Consider the following 14307-nt stretch of genomic DNA (forward strand, 5'->3'; position numbering starts at 1 on the left):
GATTCTTTAAAAAAAGAAAAAAAGAAAAAAAGAAACAACCCTAATACCTAAACCCTTTTAAGAGAAGTCTGAGAGAGACTCTTCTTCTTCTGTGTGTGCGACGGAAGGAAGAAGAAACAAAGGTGAAGTATTTTACTCTCTCTCCTTCTCAGTCAAAACTAGGGTTTTATCTCTTTCTATTTTCCTGTGATTCTGAATGAAACGAAATTTGTTTTGATAACCAGATCTAAGAAAAGGAGTTGTATTTAAAAAGCATCTGTCTGTAACCATAATCATGGCGACAGAGAAGGGATTGTCTCAGAAGGAAGCAGACATTCAGATGATGTTAGCAGCCGATGTCCATCTGGGGACCAAAAACTGCGACTATCAGATGGAAAGATATACCTTCAAGAGAAGGACTGATGGTTCTCTCTCTCTCTCTCTCTCTCTCTTTATTATTATTATTATTCTCCGTTTTTCTATTAATTATTTGTTCCTATGTTAGATTGTAAAAAAAAAAAAAATGTTTATCTACAGAGTTTTAGTAGTACATAACAAGTTTCGATCTTTGAAAGTTTAACCAAACTTTCAGTTTCTATGTGTATGTTTATTGGATAAATGACTCCATCTTCAGATTCTCAATACTCTGATTTTCTGTGAATAAGATAGTGTAGAAATAAGATCTATTCTTTGGAGTTTCTGTTTTGTGGAATAAGCAGAAACCTATTTGAAAGGGAGATTTGGGATTAAGGAATTCAGTTGTTTGAGTTGAGATGACTTTCAAATAAATTTATGAACTTCTTTTTCTTTCTAAATCATGTTTTGTTCTTTTTTCGGACACAAAATATAACCATGATAGTACGTCACTGAGAATGTCTGTGTATAACAGTAGATTTTGGCAGTGAAGTCGCATACAAACGGGGTGTTCTCAGTGCAGAAGGGGGGGAGGGGGGCTACATAAGAAACCCCCCCCCCCCCCTTCTCATTTTCTCTGATTAGGGGGGGTTGGGAAGAATAAGAATTCTCTCTCGTCTGTTCAGCTATGGATCATGTCTTCTGTTGTGCTTTCCGTGGCTAGGAATTTGTTGACCCATATGAGGAGACTCTCAACTCCTTTTGATTGTTGACTTTTTTGATGTTGTCATATATGATGTGAGAATGAATGATGGGAAGGCCTTGGAATCTTAGAAATATTTCACTACATACTGCACTGATTGAGGCATCAAGAATGATGAAAATTTAGTTGCTGTTATAGGGATTGAAATTGCATTTGTCTGTTTGAGTTGCAACTCTAGTGCAATATACATGAGGTCTTTCAATATTGATGCTTGAATATCATAACGGGAGTATGTTTTGTTGACTTGAGATTCTTTTGACTGACTTCTCCACTCCTGGTTATCAGGTATCTACATCATTAACCTTGGTAAAACATGGGAGAAGCTATATTTGGCTGCCAGGGTTATTGTTGCTATAGAGAGCCCCCAAGACATAATTGTTCAATCTGCTAGGCCATATGGCCAGAGAGCTGTGCTGAAGTTTGCTCAATACACGGGTGCTCACCCAATTGCTGGGCGACACACCCCGGGTACATTTACCAATCAACTTCAGACGTCCTTCAGTGAGCCTCGTCTGCTCATCCTCACTGACCCGAGAACAGATCATCAGGTGAATTCTTATTCACTGACTGGTGTGTCAACCTTTAGTTACAATATCAGAAATATGGAGAAATCTAGCATTCATATAGATAGATAGGTGGTGGCACTCCACTTTGCAGGACGAATGTAGGAACTTACCAAATGATTACAGCCACTTGACCGATTTTGGACCTTGTATTGGGAATTGTTCATATCGGCTTTCTGCTGTGAAAGAACTATAGCTGCAACTTGGGCGGGTTGGGGATGAACCTGCGCTCAACCCACACTTGGCAAACACGAACCCCATTCCGTACCCAACCTCAGGCATGGAATACTCAACTTGTACCTCAGGCATGGAATGCTCAACTTGAGCTCAACCCAAGCTGGGTTGGTTCATTCCTCATTAATACTAGATAATTAATTAATGATAACGACATATGAAGATAAGTGGTTTGTAAAACAAAGTTTAAATTTGCAATAATATGTCCTAAGCATATATTTCAAAGTTCACATATGTGAAATTATAGGAAAATGTAAAGATGATGATGATTAACTAAAGTTTGAAATGTGAATTGTGAATGAGAAAGAAAAATATATATTTAAAAATATATGAATTATAACCATATTAGGTTTGGGTTCAGGCAACCCAATGACTATGCCCGAACCCAACTGGATTTGAGTTGGACAAATTTTTTTTTTTGGGCCCAAACCTGACCCTAGGTCAACGTTCAGCCCATCGGGTTCAGGTTTGCCCATGTTGCAACCCTAGAAAGAATGGGATAAATTGATAGAATTTTTTGTCTAGGATCACCACTGGTTTTATCGTATTGTAATTTTTATGCTTAGGAACCTGATTCTTACTAATAATTGTCAATTGTCAATAAATTAATTGCAGCCAATCAAGGAAGCTGCACTTGGTAACATTCCAACCATTGCCTTTTGCGATACTGACTCACCGATGAGGTATGTAGATATCGGGATCCCCGCCAATAACAAAGGGAAGCATAGTATTGGCTGTCTGTTCTGGTTGTTAGCAAGGATGGTTCTGCAGATGCGTGGCACTATTCTTCCTGGACACAAATGGGATGTGATGGTAATACCACTCCTGGTTCTGTTTGTGCACTTAGTTGATGAATCCAATTTTTTCAATTGTGATGTTTCAAGTTTACTTTTTCTATGTGCAGGTGGATTTATTTTTCTACAGGGAGCCTGAGGAAGCTAAGGAGCAGGAAGAAGATGAAATCATTGCTGCTCCTGATTATGGAGTGACAGATTATTCGACAGCCGCTCTTGGTCTTCCAGGTGATCAATGGCCTTCACAAATGGCTGATGCACCGTGGGTTCCAGATTTGGCTGCTCCTCCAGCCATACCTGCCGTTCCTGGTGTTGACTGGACATCAGCTCCAGGTCAGAACAACTAATCTCTGCCATACACATCTATCACTATTTTACTTTCTTAGCCTATGGACTTTCTTCATTTTAGGTATTGAGATTTCTAAAATTTGGTTTCCCTTCGTTGTCTTTTGTTTTCTTTACATTTCTTTACTTTTGTTTGGTGTGGTCCTGATTTACCCTGATGTTCTCATTCTGAGACTTGTCTCTATTCCTTTTTTTCTAATCCAAATGCGGAGGGGTTCCAGACTGATTTGCTACTACCCGGTAGTTTTTTTAGTTCTTAGATCAGGACTATTACCCAGTAGTTGTTGTCTAGTCACTTGTGATCTGTCCACCTGTGCAGGTTAATCTTCTTCACAAGACTAGATTATTTTGATTTAAGATTTTAGGACTATTTAACATCTCTCTCATATTTATTGTATGGTCCAGTAGCATTACAAACATTTCTAGTCTCCCTGTAAAATTGTATCTATTGATAGTGTTGAATCGTCAACCAAGGCATGTGGGATGGCGGTGATCGGTGTTTCGTGCTAATATATGTTCACCCCCTTATTATTGTTAAAGAGTTCTAATTACCTTTTGTGATCGAAGTTATATTTCACATGGATTACACATACTAACAAGATACTTTTTTTTATTTATTGTTTTGTTTCCTCTCTCGTGTGGACTACAGTTCCTTTGTCAGGTGATGGTTGGGATGCCGCAGCTGCACCTGCACCTGCACCCGTACCGCCAATGGTTGCACCAGGAATTGATGCCCTTCCCGCACCAGCTACTGGCTGGGATTGAGGAGCATAGATTTGTGTCATATGCAACCATGAATCTAAACTGTTTTGTTTTCTTCCGTTTCCATCGAAGAGTAACTTAGATCTCTAGTTTGCCAAGTTTAGTAAGTTTGAAATGGAGAGTTCAGTGTAGCTCAACTTGTGCAATGGATTCATTCAGTTTTGAACCATTGATTTTCTTCTTTGATTGATGAATGTGGTTTTAATTATAATTTACTTTGGAAAATTTTCAGTTTCAATTGGTGTTTGGACAAACCATATGGTTGTCTGAATCCTATTAGAATATCTTGCATTTAATCCAGTTCCAGGATAGCATGTTTGAACATAAAACTTATTATCCATTGGAATCCTGGTTTATTAGAATAAAAAACATGTTATTTTCGAAATGGAGTGCACTGTAGAAGGTGATAGAATGAAGGAGGACAAAAAAATCAATCATTGAGATTTTTCGAAAAGGTTAATCTTCACTTTTTGACATTTGTTCTCTACAGTTTTACCTCTAGCTCCAGTGACAATTGTTAGAAATGGTTTCATGGTTTTAGGTTAAGATACTGAATTTGCTTGAACGGTTTCTTTTAGTCTTTTATCTTTGTAGTTTGTTGAATTTATTTTTATTTTTATTGGGTTCAACAAATTCAATATCACAATATCAATGTGTAGACGGGTTGAAATTTGAAGAAACATCTCAATTTAAAGAACCTAAGCAAATTGAACAGGTAAACCTCTTAAGTGATTTAATTCTAGAAACAAATTCACTTTTTCTAGCCCTATCAATCAGGTTCAAATCAAGTAAAATGCCTTGCCTTAAGAGGTTTGCTTTTGATTGTCTAAAGGATAAACCAGTAGTTGGGACGTCTTGATTGTCCATTGACAGGGTTTGGGGGTTTGGCCCCCACCAGTCTACTCAAACCCAGTTTCTTGTCTCTGATTAAATATTTTATTATTAATACTTAATTTCTTTTAAAATTTATATCAATTGAATGCGTAGATGCTCAGTCAAAAAAAAACATCTGATTAAGCAATGGAATCAGACACCCAACAAAGTTGGGTTGGAGTGACTCCTACCTTTTAGCCCTAAAGTAGTAGTAGTGTAGTGTGTGAGCTCTCACCAAGACTATCAAACGTGATCAATTTGAGCTGTAAAACTCATAAGCTCTCTAAGACAACAGTAATCTTCTCAGTTGATTACTACTAGGGGTGCAACTTAATTCGGTTCAATCCGAGAACCGAACCAAACCGTGAGATTTGGATTGGTTTGGTTCGGTTTAAATTGGTTTCGGTTTGATTTTGGATTTAAAAAATAGAGAACCGATGAATTCGGTTCGGTTCTCGGTTCAGGTAATATAAAAAATCGAACCAACCCGAAAATCGAATTAATAATATTTAAAATAAAATATTAAATTTAAATTTGATTTTTAATTATTTTATAAAACTTAATCTCTCTCTCTCTCTCTCTCGCTCGATCGTCTCTCTCGTCTCGCTCTGTCACTCGCTGCCACCGCCACCATTTGCCATCGTCTGCCACCGCCACCGTCTGTTAGTACCACCGTGTCTCTCACTCACTCTCTCTCTCTTTACTCTCTCGCTCTTGCTCGCTCATCTCTCTCTCGCTCGCTCGTCTCTCTCGCTCGCTCGTCTCGTCTCTGCGATCCGCTACCAGTGCCACTGGCTGCCAGTGCCACCATCTCTCTCTCTCTCTCTCTCTCTGCGATTTGCTGCCAGTGACTGCCAGCGACTCGACTCTGTGACCTGCTGCCAGATCCTACCGCCGGCTTGTTTTTGCCACCTGCTGCTAGATCCTGCCACCGGCTGGTCTCTGCGACCTCTCTCTGCGGCAGCGTCCTGAGGCTGCGACCGACGACAGGTTTCCCTCCATCTCTATCTCTCTCTCGACTGCGATTGACGACCAACCCATAAAACCGAACCGAACCAAACCGAATTAAGATCGATTTGGATTGGTTCGGTTCTGAAAGAATTCGGTTCGATTTTGGTTCTTATATAATGGAACCGATCTTGATCGGTTCGATTCTAATTTTGTTCTAACCCGAACCGAGTTGCACCCCTAATTACTACTAAGCATAGCATAGGAGAATTTTGCATGAAGCAAGTCTCTTCATCATCAAAGCAAAATTATTTTGGATAATATCCTAAAAGTCAGTTATAGTAGGCTTACCCCCTGCAAAATGCAATTTTTAGGTTTACCACCTTGACTTAAAGTCAAATGTCTTTTTTGAGAGTTGCTATTGACATCCCAACTTTTACTTATTACACTCCAATTTCTTAAATTAATTATCATACCCCAATTAAAGATTAAAACACACTCTTCAAACATTACAGTGATTTCTAATTGTTTACAATTGTGATTAGGGTCATACAAAATCGAAAACCCAAAAAATAGATATCTTGCAAAAAAACAAACAAAGGAGAGTTTCTATTAGCACCCCAACTATCTTACTTATCCTTGACTATTATTTATTTTCTTGGGATTTTTCCCAAAACGTGTGCAACTTATGTCCCAATTCCGATTTTGGAACACTCTTCACTTTAATTCTCAAAACATGTATTTCGAGTGATTTCATTACTTTTATAATCAATGAATTCGCTTGTATATCTACAAATTCGTAGATTTTAAAAGTGACAAACTCACAAGTTTGAAGGTTGTAAAAATGACGAATACATGTCTTGAGAATTACAATGAACAATGTATCAAACTCGGAAATTCGTCATATATGGAGATTCACCCTATTTTCTTTATTTTTTAATTAGGGGTGTAATAAGTAAAACTTGGGCTTCAAGTAACAACTTTTTTTTTTTTTTTTTTTTTTCTGACTTATCGGTGTAAAAAAATAAAAAAATAAAAATCAAATTTTCACTTAATTTGTCAACAAAAGGGATATTAAATTTCGACCAAAGGTGTAAAATTAATGTATTTTGCAAGGGGAATATTATCAAATTTCACAGGGATTATATCTTATTTGGACCCGCTAGGCCTAAGATGGTCCAACCCGTATGCTCACACATATAAATGCCATAGGGTCAAACCTCTTTAATCCGAACCACTCGAATCAATTACCCGAAAGACGAAGAAGAAGAGGGGAAGGAAAAAAGCCAGTCGAATCCGAGTTCGATATTTTTGAAGCTCAAATCTCTGCAGAAACCCTAATTCTCTTCAATGGCTCCTGCGAAGAAAAATAACAAAGAGAAGATGATTCGTCGCAAGTGAGTAATCAGCTCTTCTGTTTCGAAAAATTTGGTCTTTTTTTAGTTCGAATTTCAATTTTTTTCTGTAGAAATCACGATGTTGTTACTCCAATCTGTATGTTAATAATGGTTACTTTGATATCGAACTTTGTTTTAACTTCTCAATTTTAATGCAGAACTGTAAATTAGGGTTTCTTCTAACTTGAATTTTTTTTTCTATCAGAGAAGAGAAGAAAGAAGAACCGGAATTACCCAAATATCGGGATAGAGCAAAGGAGCGTAGAGAAGATCAAAATCCAGACTATGAACCAACTGAATTGGGATCATTTCATGCTGTAGCTCCCCCTGGGAATGTTGATCTATTGTGAGACCACATATCTTTAATGATTTTGAAGCTTGAAGATTTTTTGTTGCTCTTTTGGTTTTCTAAATTGTTACTTGTGTAGATTAGCAGATGCACACAAGATATCCATTGAGAACAGCAAGTATCTTGGAGGTTGGTGTACTGTTTATTATGTATTTATTTATTTTTCCTTAGTTGTACTGGTTAGCATGTTTGGACTTTGGAGGGAATTTTGATGACTTGCTCCCTTGAACTGAGATTCCATGTTCTGCGCTTTTGACCTTTTTTTTTCTCCCTAGAACTCTTCAGATTGATGTTTAAATGTCTTGGTTTATGCTTTAATGCTTTAAATATAAGGTGACTTATAATTTCCATTTTATTAGACGTAACATAAGGAATTGGTTATCACGTGGAATTGACTGTTCTGTGCGGATTTCCCCCATATTTATGGAATTGTGTTGTTGGATACATGTTCATTTTGAAGGTTAAAGCTTTGTTGTGTTGATGCTCATCAGTCACCAGAGATTGTTAGGTCATCATTTTTTAGGATTGTAAGTGGGCCGGGATAGGTCGTGTTCTATTTAGATTAGCCTTTTCTGGCTGTTGCTTTTAGCCAGAGGTCTCTCTCTTTTCCAAGAAAAAATTACTGTTTTGGGGTTGACAGAAAATTTTGTAGCTTAGGGAGATACAATCAATGTTAATGGTTTGGGTTTTGGAGAATCAGGAGGTGCGTGGAGACTTTGGCATATCATTAAACAAATCTGGGAACTGCCTTTCTTTATCTTTATGTTAACATTTTGTTCTTTGTTTAACATTTCATTCTTCTTTATCCCTTGGTTGGCTAGTGTAATTGTGGATCCTTCTGCTAATGGAGGAATCTTAGGGAGGTTTTTTATTGAGTGCAGTGGAGTTACTATTGTAATATTTATAATCTTTCATTCCCCTCTTTCTTTTCTTTTTTTAATTAAGTTCATCTTGATACTATACTAGTCATTTTTTTGTCGGGCATTTGTTAATGCAGAAACATTATGGCAGTACCTATTCTATTATACAATGGCTTGTGTTTCTGATCAACCTAGAGTCCCCATTCAGTGTGCCCCTTCAATCAGATGCTTTTACCCTAATGGGTCCCAAGATTTGGACACTTTGGATTGTTAAAAATATTTGCTCCCTTTCATTGTAGAACTCCATACTATCAGAAGTACATTAATACCAAGACCATTTATCTTCTTAATTTTGATATTTTTCACGTGTTATTTCTTAACATTGATAACTTCTTTATTATCCTTTGTTTCAAGTACAGTATTAATGAAACACCTAATCAGCTATTCTAATATTAAAATGTCTGATTCAGCTAAATCTCCTACCTAATAGCTGATAATATTTGGGACAGAGACTCTTTATTTACTAAGAAATGGCATTTTGTGTCATGTTGCTCATATCATCCTTGTAAACTGTAAGGAGCATTACATTTTCTATTTCAGTATGAGAACTTTGTGTTAACTAGATCAATGTTTGTCAGGTGATGTTGAGCACACACATTTGGTGAAAGGTTTGGACTATGCTTTACTTCACAAAATAAGGAGTGAGATTGACAAGAAACCAGATGGTGGAGATGAGGCTGATGAAAAGTCAAGGTAATAATTTTTCTTCTTTTCTGTTCCTTGCACTAAAGAAATTTCTTTACCTATCAAAAGAAGAAAAATAACACCGACCTTTCTCTGTTGGCCACTAAATGAGCCTTCAGAAATCTAATGATCTGCAAGGGAGTCTTAGGAATTAAAGTGTCTACTTAAATATTTAGTTCAATTATATTTTAACTTTTCTCACCCACATTGTTTTGGTGGTTCACAAACAGAGCATCTAAGGAAGACCAAACATTGTCTTTTCGCACTGCAGCGGCAAAGGTGCATTATCTTCTTAAGAATGTGAAGAGCTGTTGATTTTATTGCCATCTGTAACTTATAGAATGAGAAGCAGCTCTTTTGTTTGTGTTAAATAATAGTGTCTGAGAATCTTGTTTTGTTGTTGTAGTCAGTGTATCAGTGGATTGTCAAGCCTCAAATGATGATCAAGTCAAATGAGATGTTTCTTCCTGGTCGAATGGCTTTTATTTTTAACATGGTAACATTCTTCTTTTTCTTCCCCTAAATTTATGTAATCCACTACCATTTTCTTACCTGTTTCTTCTTAATGAATTCTCCTTGGCAATCTTATCTTAGGGTAGTCTCATCAGAAACTGCAGTATGAGATTGTATTGCATCTGTTTATCTGGCCTTGTGTCAGAATTTGACTGATCCTTTTTAATTTGTTTTTTGTGCATTATTTTTTCATTCACTTTTCTAAGTCCCACCTAAGTGTCCCTTGTTGCGTGCCTAACTGTTAGCTTCATGGATGTACACCAATGTCATGCACATAAATATTTTGTACCAATTCTAATTTGAATGTTTAAATCGACTCTTGATAATGTCACTATCAAAGCTTCAAAACAGTAGAAATTTATTTTTCAAGGAAAAATTTTCCAAGGTACTTACCCAGGAGTGGCTACCTTATATGGGAATAAACTGAATTTGTAGTACATAAACCAACAAAAATTTCATGATGTATCCCTACATTTTTCTTTCACTGAAACAAATACGAAAAGAAATATGGTGTTTCAATATTATATATATTGAAGGAATGCACAATCCATGGTCGGGGAGCTCATTTGTTGGGTGAGCCACTAATTGGAGATTAATGTATGAAAATTGGATAGTTGTGAGGAAGAATGACATGTAGTCATGTGCTTTGGATTCAATCTATTTGTTTCTAGGATAGATCTATGGTTTTGAATATGTTTTACTTAATTTGAATGTGTGCCCTTAATTTATAAAACAAAGTTTTCTTACTATAAATCTCTTTGTTGCATTCTAGGAGGATGGGTTTTCTCATGATATCCCAACTACACTGCATAGAAGTAAAGCTGACTGTCCACTTCCGGAGGTTTGCATCATTCCCTTGTCCCCTGTAATTCATTACTCCCTTTTTACTGTTGAATTGGATGGCTCATTTGATAATGGTTGGATATATTGTTTAGGAAATGGTTACTGTCAGTGTAGATGGGTCTGTGCTAGACCGAATTGCTAAAATTATGTCGTATCTTCGCCTTGGATCATCTGGAAAGGTTCTGAAGAAAAAGAAGAAGGATAAAGATATAAAAGGTGTGTTTTATTTTCTTATGGATTCTACTGATCAACTTATCAGGGAAAAAAGATGCTACCAGGTTTTTTTTTTGGGGGGGGGGTTAGCTGGACTTGAACCCATGTCCTCGATGTTGCATTGCAGCAAGTCTACCAATTGAGTTATGGGTCCAACTAAGGATGCAGTGCTTATCATGAGGTACAGTCAGTAGTATTGCCAAGATACATTTAGAATAAGGCCAAGAGGAGAGTTGTTGCTAATGAGAAACGGGATTAATCAGTTTTTATTAACTGCAAGGGATGATGAACCCAACTAACTGATAATGAATCTCGGCTTCATTCTTTGAAGCTTGGGTAAATGATGATCAGGTAGACTGCCCTGCAGAAACAAGTCTAAACCAGAAAGCCTACTGAATACAGTCCTAAACACCCAATCAGTTGAATTCTTTTGGGTAATCAATAAATTATGAGAAATGGGCTACATAAATGTTCTTTACTTATTTGGTTAGGATTGTCTCAGTTCAATTTTGGGGCTATGACCTGTTCTACGTGCTTTCTGCTGGCATCCTTGATGGGGCTCCTCCATGCTATATTCTCCCACGTCAATAGATTTTGTTGATAGGAAGAACTTTTGTTGGGGAGAAGGAAGCAGGAGGGGGCATCTTGTTGTTCGTTTCCCCTTATTAAATGTCTGTATTGTTTTAGGGAAGATTTCTGCTGTTGGCATTGAATATGAAGAAGAAGAGAAGCCATCACACACTGATGGTGGGATGTTGAAGCATCAAAAAGAGCGGGAAATGTTACCTCCACCACCACCTCTGCCCAAGAACCACCTCGATTCGAGGGAAAAACAAGCCACCATTGTTGCTAGAGCAGACGAGGATGACATATTTGTGGGTGAGGGCATCGACTATTCTATTCCTAGCAAAGACATGAGCCAAAGCCCAGGTTCAGAGGATATGGAAGAGTCTCCTCGAAATAGGGAAAGGCAATCCTATTTCAGCGAACCTGTTTATGGTCCAGTCCCACCAGTTGAGCCGGCTCAGGATTGGCAACAACCAGTGAGTTTATTGTTCATTTCATTTAAACATTAATGGTTGTCCATAAAATGATTTTCTCAGTAACATTGAAGAAATTTGAGCGCTGAAACTTGGAGAACAAATATACAAGTGAAATATGAAATTCCAGATGCAAATTGGAAATTTAAAACCCAAAATATGTAAAAAAAGTAATAAAATCTGGACTCTAAATCTCACACTACCTATCCCTTTTTCTTTTTTCTTTTTTCTTTTTTCCATTTTTTCTTGGGTGTGTTGGATGATTCTCCTTGTGATTTCTCTAAGTCTCCATTTGAGTGAGTTCTTGGTTAATATTCTCCATTTTGACTTCACAGAACGGATATGATGCCATGCAAACACAAGTAGTGGCTCCCGGATACCAAGGAGAGTGGCATGACTACCAGTACGCTGAGCAATTGGCCTATCCTGAACAATACCTCCAGCAAAACATGCAAGCTTATGATGTGCAAGTGGGCTTAAACGTTCCACCTGACCCACACTTCATGACCCAAGAAGAAAAGGATCGAGGCTTGGGGTCAGTTTTCAAGCGTGATGACCAAAGGCTTCAGCAACTGAGGGAAAAGGATGCTCGAGAGAAAGATCCCAATTTCATATCAGAGAGCTACTCTGAATGCTATCCTGGGTATCAAGAGTATAATCGTGAGGTTGTGGAGAGTGATGATGAAGATGACTTGTCAAAAATGGATATGGGCGGCCGGGTAAGAAGTCTAATCCTTATTTTTTTTTTGTTTCATGAAAATTAAGAGCATGCCTGATACCTGTATCAAAATAATAGATCTAATTTGTTCAGTTTTAGACCTTGTGAGCAATCTCCAGTTTAGTTCCTGAAAAATTCATGAATTTTTCATTTTTTTCAATGAAAGTATTATTCTCCGGATTATTGAACTATTTTGAATAATTCATGGATTTTAAGTTTGAAAAGAATAAAACGAATTTTTTATAAAACTCTGAAAAAATAAAATAAAATGAAAACTTGTTGTATGTTACAAAGTGTAAACCTTAAGTTGTGACGTGTAACACAAGTCGACTTTGAAGCGGCCATACTTCAAAATTTTGGAGGAGGATTACTTGACATGTCCCTTTTTTCTTTACAAAACTAATGACATGGCACTCTACATTTATTTGAGATTACCACTAAAATTTTCAAATTGATGATTTGTCCCTTGGCTTTGGTCTTCTTTTAGAAATCAATGGAACAATAACCTCAATCTCTTCATTATCACCACAATCATTATTACCATCACCAATTTCATCATCACCATCACTATTAACATCACTATCATATTGGCGAATTTTTGGTTTTCGAATTTTTGAAATGAAACGAATAATACACGTATGAAGCATATGCTACATATTTTCCATTTATCGAATTTTTGCAATCCAAAATTGAAGAGAACTTGAATTATTCATGAATCAAATTTTTTCCATATTCCGAATTGCTAACAAGGGTTTAGATTGTGTGAAGCCATTACATGAACTATCAAATATGTTATATAGACAACAGGAAAAAAAGGTTGCACCTAGGCATATCAAAATTTGTTGTGAATGTGGAAGCCCTTGCTTAAACTATTAACTATTATCATCTTGAGTATTTTCTTAGACCATCGGAAAGAATTCTGGAAATTTTCATTTTTATTGAGGAACAGTAAAGTTTGTGATTAGGTGAAACTTAACTTACTATCAGCTAAAACCATGATGAAAATGATTCACGTATATTAAACCATGAGCTAAATTTGATGTTTGATACATAGTATTACTTTGATGCTCATACAGGCAAAGGGTCGTCTTCATCGTTGGGATTTTGAGACTGAGGAGGAGTGGGCTTCGTACAATGAGCAGAAGGAAGCAATGCCAAAGGCGGCATTCCAGTTCGGTGTGAAGATGCAAGATGGTCGTAAGACCAGGAAGCAAAATAAGGACCAGAAGCTCACCAATGAGCTGCACAAGATTAACAAGATCCTTGCAAGGAAAAAGATGGAGAAGGGTGAGGTCCATGATGATGACCACGGGCAGTATGAGGATGATGTGCAACCTGGAAAGAAGCTTCGAGTGTGAGAAGCTTGACAAGATTACAATGACCGAAAACCTTTTTTTATTTTATTTTATTTTTTGGTTGGAGAATTCTTGTTTGTACCAGAAATTTGGTTGACTTCGATAGTTGCTTCAGATGTGCTAATAGTAACAAAACCTCCATTTTTCTCTTGTATATAATTTTGCAGTATTTGGGATGGTACCTGCAGCCTCATTGTCTTAACTCAATCAGCTATTGCACGTGCGTGTTTGCACGTGGAGGGTGATAGGTACCATGACTGTTCAGTAATTCAAAGTATTTTGATGTCATTTATCATTTTAGTGGTTACGTCGTCGCCACCACACCAACCTTCTCTTCTCTTTTTTTTTCCCCTTATTATAATACCTAATTAATGAAATTATATTTAACCCACCAAATAATGATTTAGACACTAATGAAAAAGAACTGATATTGCTATATCAACTCTTTTTTTTGTTTTTTGGTACCGACCCACTGCATATTGGCTCTTACTTGAACAAATTGAAAAACTTTAGTGCAAGCACTGTTGTGATTCAAACTAGAGATTGGGTTGTAATCACTAATACAGATAAATGAATTATTAAAAGATGATGATTTGATTATTCTTGGTATTGTATATTCTTTGAAGCTCCGACGATTTGATTAAAGATTTTGATTGAAGT

General features: G+C 36.9%; 2 protein-coding genes across 2 annotated transcripts; both read left to right on the forward strand.

Moving 5' to 3' along the window:
* The first annotated feature begins 10 nt into the window (after nucleotides 1–10).
* On the forward strand, nucleotides 11–4019 carry LOC147397740 (small ribosomal subunit protein uS2-like). Its single transcript, XM_086449646.1, has 6 exons — nucleotides 11–122; nucleotides 225–404; nucleotides 1382–1644; nucleotides 2509–2706; nucleotides 2798–3020; nucleotides 3682–4019. The coding sequence occupies exons 2-6, from the start codon at nucleotides 275–277 to the stop codon at nucleotides 3795–3797; spliced, it is 930 nt and encodes a 309-aa protein (XP_086305772.1). The 5' UTR covers nucleotides 11–122; nucleotides 225–274; the 3' UTR covers nucleotides 3798–4019.
* Nucleotides 4020–6840: 2821 nt separating this feature from the next.
* SMU2 (RED family protein) lies at nucleotides 6841–13828 on the forward strand. The gene is made up of 11 exons (XM_086449647.1): nucleotides 6841–7012; nucleotides 7218–7358; nucleotides 7441–7490; nucleotides 8860–8974; nucleotides 9196–9244; nucleotides 9372–9461; nucleotides 10251–10319; nucleotides 10414–10537; nucleotides 11222–11577; nucleotides 11910–12293; nucleotides 13369–13828. The coding sequence occupies exons 1-11, from the start codon at nucleotides 6966–6968 to the stop codon at nucleotides 13648–13650; spliced, it is 1707 nt and encodes a 568-aa protein (XP_086305773.1). The 5' UTR covers nucleotides 6841–6965; the 3' UTR covers nucleotides 13651–13828.
* Nucleotides 13829–14307: the final 479 nt, after the last annotated feature.

This window comes from Akebia trifoliata, chromosome 8, assembly GCF_017979445.1.
Source record: "Akebia trifoliata isolate Shusen 1 chromosome 8, ASM1797944v1, whole genome shotgun sequence".
Lineage (NCBI taxonomy): Eukaryota > Viridiplantae > Streptophyta > Magnoliopsida > Ranunculales > Lardizabalaceae > Akebia > Akebia trifoliata.